At 40.9% G+C, this 5,881-nt stretch overlaps 1 protein-coding gene across 1 annotated transcript in view; it reads right to left on the bottom strand.

The window, feature by feature from the left end:
- Positions 1 to 929: 929 nt before the first annotated feature.
- The window catches only part of LOC107574682 (TRIO and F-actin-binding protein), a gene marked incomplete at its 3' end in the record, with an annotated part of 18,015 nt that continues 13,063 nt past the window's right edge, over positions 930 to 5,881 (bottom strand). The window contains exons 6-11 of the mRNA XM_016261118.1: positions 4,574 to 4,991; positions 3,612 to 3,825; positions 2,524 to 2,626; positions 2,151 to 2,310; positions 1,386 to 1,496; positions 930 to 1,016 (exon numbers count right to left, since the gene is read on the bottom strand). Of these exons, the coding sequence (XP_016116604.1) occupies positions 930 to 1,016; positions 1,386 to 1,496; positions 2,151 to 2,310; positions 2,524 to 2,626; positions 3,612 to 3,825; positions 4,574 to 4,991 (1,093 nt within the window). The remainder of the gene's footprint in view (positions 1,017 to 1,385; positions 1,497 to 2,150; positions 2,311 to 2,523; positions 2,627 to 3,611; positions 3,826 to 4,573; positions 4,992 to 5,881) is intronic.

Here is a 5,881-nt window from a genome sequence, read left to right as displayed (position 1 = left end):
GCGCCCCTTTAAACCTACATGGAAAAAAAAAAACACCTGCATCACTTGAAACATAAGTTTCATACAAATAAGTGTTATTTTTATTTTTGTTTCATGCTGTCCGCTAAGGCATAGGACACACACAGGCTTTCCTCCTCACCAACGACATTAAACACTGTGTCTACACCGGACGTGAGCGGCAAAATACAGTAGAACCCATTATAATCAGTGACGCTGTCTACACTGGATGCAGCGCGACATTAAACTGATGCCTTGTTCTATTTATAACGTACTGACACGAAGTTCAAATGATTTGCATCGGTCGCTTTGTCACGTCCAGTGTAGAGCTGTTAAATGACCAGCACCTGCCTGGGTCTGTGCGACTTCATCTATGGCTTTTCTCTTCGCTTTCACAAACCGATCCATCTCCCATTCTGAGTTACATCCTTTGGCTGTTTGCTGTTTTATTTCTTTTCTTTTTCTGCTGATGGCCCGTGCTAGACTTGAAGCAGCGCTGCTTAGACCGATGGGTGTGTGTTATCAAAGTACTGCGAGAGCTATAAGAGAGCTCGGATGTCTCCTTATGCTTTCTCTCGCTGTACTTTGATGTCATACAACCATTGATCTTCAAGTCGAACACACCTCTTTACTCTCGCGTGTCAAGTGACCGTGTAATCACAGCCTCTGCGATTGAAAAATCACTTTTTTCATATTGCGATATTATCGCAAATGCAATTAATCGTTCAGCCCTAGTTACACGTAGGAAATGCTTGTTACAAATGGACACACGGACAGGAAACATGTTAAACACACTGACACACGGACGTTATGAAACACACTTTACACATGGAAAACACATATAACACATTTCCCCTGTGTAATACATTTCTTGTGTGTAATCTATGGACACAAACGTTACACACACACAGAGAGAGAGACAGGTGTGTTACCGTGGTGAGGAAGAGCAGCTGGTTGCGGAGGCTGCTGAGCTGCTTGTGTAAGTACTGCAGTTCGTTCTCTCTCACACGCAGCAGCACCTGCCACACACACACGATCAACACAGAGATGAAGAAACAACACAGCAGGTGTCTGATTTCAAGTGAATATCCCTAAACTGATCAGGAGCAGCCAGGAGGATGATCACCTCACTTCCTGTCCTTCACGAACATGTGATCTTTTACATAATCAACGGATCAGTCCTGAAGAACATGTATACTCCGTGTTCTTTTATTCACACGTAGTGCTTGTTTTGTGTTTTTGACCGCACTCTGCTAATAGGGCCGTTTACTGACACAGATTTCACATTTGATTCAGAATCACAAGCTCTTGATTCAGTTTGATACTGATCTGTCTGTATGTGTGTGTGTGTGATGTACAGTGCATGTGACAGAAACACATTACATCACCTGTGTCTCACACCACGACCTCTCACTGCCGTCAGTCTCTCCGTCTGACCCTTGACCTGTGACCAGAGACCGAATGACCTTGACCTCCTCCGACAGACGCGCCTGGAGGTCCTACACACACACACACACATTAATACTCAGAGATGCAAACAGGTAAGGGGGAAATTGCTCATGCTTATTTGTACTTACTTTAAGGTATTATATGTCCTTATATGTCCAAAACAGTAATTTTTCACACACAAAAAATATATCAAGATTGAATATATTTGGTCAAAATACCAAGTTATAAAAGATGAAGTGCTATGCAGGCTATTTAAGACAATATTGGCTGATTAGACGGCAATGCAAAATGTAAAATGCAAAATAAATAATAATAATAAAACAGCATATTATTAATGGTATGAATAATATAGATTCTACCGATTCTCGTATTAGGCTGCTGGACTAGAACTACACTGTAATGCACAGATCAGTGCATTAATACACATGCAGTGCTTACATCTGATTGAGACCCAACCAACAGTGTGCATGTGAACCGTGGGTGTTAATATAAAGTGACGTACTGAAATATGTATTAGAAAACCCATGAAAGATTTATGCTATTTAAAAATTGACACTGTTTTTTGGACTCAGTGGCACCGTTATTTTATGTGCACAGTACATTCTGCCTTGATGGCATCAAATGGTTGCATCCAGGGACCCCTTTAAGCCTCTGTGAGCTCAGACTGGAGTTTTTGTTGGTGTTTTGGTTTTTTTAAGCGGTACCTGGTTGTCTCTCTTCAGTTGCTCCATCTGTGTGTCTTTCTGACTCACGAGTCGCTCCGCATCCAGACTGTGCTGCTGCGCTCGCTTCATCTCCACACACTTCTGAGAGTATTGCTCCGACAGAGATGCCAGCTCCCTCCGCAGAGACGCCAGCTCCACCCTGCGCACACACACATTATAACACACGCACACACTATAACACACACATTATAACACACACACACACACACACACACACACACATTATAACACACACACACACACTCACAGACATTATAACACACACACACTCACAGACACACACACAGAGATGAGCTCCAGACGCCACTCCTGCAGCGCACATAGGTGTGTTTGTGCTATAGTGTGTACTCACAGTTGCTGTTTGCCGAGCGTGTGTGAATCCGTCCCATGAATCTCTTTGAGTTGTGTGGTTTTCTCCAGCTCCTCTCTGTGTGCTTTCTGTAGCGCCTCCATCACTGACAACACAAACACACCGTGTTACACACATACATGTACATCTCTGCAGCACTACGGCTAACACTGATCACCACTGAACTGAACACACACTGGAGGAGTCCAGCGGAAAACACGCTCGTATTCATGCAAACCCCAAGATTTCTGTGGATGGAATCACGGAATCCAGTCATGAAGACAGAATTTACTCTATAACGTGCAACGTCACGGAATTTGTCACATTTTGGACTAATAAATCAAAAGGAGGTCAGTACACTTAAATCAAAACACATTATGGACTAGTGTATGTGAACCTACAGTTTAAATATGAATCCTGCATGTTCTGCGCATCTCTGTGAGAATGAATGACGCAGAATCGCGGTTTTGTTTACTAAGCGGTTATTTCAGCCTCTGCTGTTTCACTAGTGAGGACACAAACTACATTTTATAAATTCGGCCTTAGATGTTATAAATTCACTGTAAACCACGGCTTCTTGGGGCTTATTGCTTTATTAAAACATTATTTTTTAAAGGAATATTTACCAGAAAAATTATTTACCAGAATGCATTTCCAGAATTCAAAATGTAAATGCACAACAGTTTTTCTGAAAATAAATAAACAAATAAAATAACAGGCTAATAACTTATTAATAATTAATAATTTTTAAAAATAAAATCAGTTAACCAGAGAAAATTTCCCATTAAAACGAAATCCAGAAAATTAATGGAAAACAGAATTTGGCAAAAATAACTGAATTTGAGGGAAAGAATACGCATTTCAAAGGGCCTTGTCATTTTTGTTCAACCCTCAATAAATTGCAGGTAAATTGTGCAAGTTTAATGATTTCAATTAACTAAACATGCTTTATGATTGTTTGTTTTTTGTACATTTAAGCATAAAAACAGAGTCTAGAAAAATTAAAACGGACAGAAAACGGAATCCAGAACATGTGCAGAGAGTGAAGCTCCGCCCACTATAGAGCGAGCTCTGCAGTGATTGGTCAGTACCGCGCGCAGTGGCGTCGCTCTCCTCCTTCAGCAGCGCGTCTCGTTCCCGCTCCAGTGCGCTGATCTGCTGCGAGTGCTGCTTCTCCAGCTCCTCCAGCGCCTCCCTGTGTGCGCGCTCCATCTGCTGCAGCACCGCCCCGCAGCCAGACACCGCCCCCCTCCCCGGCCCAACCCCCCTCCCCGGCTCCGCCAGCTGCTGCCTCAGAGACGCCACCTGCAGGACACAGAGAGACAGGCGGAGGGTAAAGCCTTCTGCAGGAAGTGCAGGTGCACTGGGCAGGAAGTGTGAAGCACGCTCATGCACACACACACACACACACACACACACACAGAGAGAGAGCAGCACAAATGACTGTGAATAAACTCCTTTATAAAGCACATACAGTCATTTGTGCAGGTGAGTGTTAACCCTTATGACACATCGCCTGGGAACATAAGCTTATGAAATAGTCATAACTCAATAGCATTTCAACCATCATCCAAAAACCTTGTATCTGATAAATATTTGTGAATGTGTAAACTTTTCGCATTTTACTATGTTTTCACCATCACTTACTAACAACTTGTTTAATTAAAAAGATTAGAAGCTCTTTGAAATCTTCAAATAATACTTCAACGATATCTAAACCAATGTGATGCAAGAAAACATATATAATTAATCAACATTTATGATATATATCTGAATATATCATACATTTACACATGGACAAACACGGGAATAAAACATTTTTCCCGAATATCGGCATAATATCATGTCAATAATGTATTTTGATAGCCTTGACGCATTTTCAAAGATTGGTTCCCACCAAAAAGGTGCGTTTCTTAATTTTTCCGAATTTCCTCAGTTCAGAAATGCCCCGGATGCGTTCCATAATTATATATGGGTTAATGGGTCTCTCTGTGTTCTATTCAGTTCTCATAAAGGCATTCATGAGAGCAGATAGACTTTATTCACGCACTACCTCCCTCTCCAGCGCCTGATTGGCTGACGACCGCGAGCCCACCGGTGGGAGTGACCTCGTCTCTTTGAGCGGAAGCTGCTCAAACTCCGCCCACTTCCTCTCAATCTCCTCCTCTATTCGCCTCTGTTCCGACTGCTGGCCCGCCCCCTTCCGCGAAAGCACCGCCTCCCACTGGTTGTGGGCGTCGGCACGTGGCCGCTCCTCCTGCCATTGGCTGTGCTCTCTCACTTGTCCCTCCCCCGACTCTCTCTGATTGGTGGAGGCAGGGGTAGAAGGCGTGGCTAAGGGCGACAGCTCAACATAGTCGAATTTGCGGTGGGCGGGGTTTGCGGTGGTGGAGGTGGCCTCTGATTGGCTGCGGAGCCGGCGGGATGAGGAATGACGGGCATTTTCTTTATCGCTGCTGCAGTTGGGCAGCCTGAAACACATGCACAGATACAACACGTCAAGACGACTCACTAGTGTCTCATTAGCTTTGCAACTAACGACTAGTGTCAATTAACCTATTGATGAATCAAATCATGCTCATTGCTCTCCATCAAACTCAAGTCTACATAATCTATGCAACACATGGTTTAAAACATGAATAGTGCCAATAAGAAAAAACACTGACAGAATCACAACTGAAAATAAAATAACTAAGGTGTTTTAATACACTATAATAATTAAATCAATAAACAATATAATGTTAAATATAAAATGTGTATATATATATGTACTATACAATTTTTAAATGTTACAATTATAATTATACTAATTATTATTACAACAACAATGGTCATTATTTAAATGTATTATTTTATTAATTTATAAAAATGAATAAACGTTACTAACATACTAATACATTGTAAAGTATAAATAAGTGTTTAACAACAAAAATTATTGTTTCAATATTTTTATTTTGTTAAATTATAAAAATCAATAATATAAATATAAGTTTATATTAAATTATATCAAATTAAAAACATTGTATTTAATAATAATAATAACAACAATAAAACAATTTATTTTACAGAACAACAAAATTACAATATTAATATTTATGGCTGTCCTAATTTCTTTGCTTTCTAACATTAAGCAACAGAGCTTTTATTTTGTCGGGAAAACCACAGCGAGCCGTAATGCTTTGCTTTTGTTGATAACAAATTTAAACAATTCTCATTACGAATTTGGAAAGATGGTACAGATTGGCACATGCAGGTTTCCAAATGCATGATATTAAGTGTTGTTATTAGGTGATTTTGTGACTCACAGCACTGTGTGTGTGTGTGTGTGTGTGTGTGAGAGAGAGAGAGAGTGAGTGAGTGT

This window comes from Sinocyclocheilus grahami, unplaced genomic scaffold, assembly GCF_001515645.1.
Source record: "Sinocyclocheilus grahami isolate Dianchi unplaced genomic scaffold, SAMN03320097.WGS_v1.1 scaffold2307.1, whole genome shotgun sequence".
NCBI lineage: Eukaryota > Metazoa > Chordata > Actinopteri > Cypriniformes > Cyprinidae > Sinocyclocheilus > Sinocyclocheilus grahami.
Note: the sequence above shows the minus strand (reverse complement) of the source record. Positions and strands in the feature narration are given on the sequence as shown.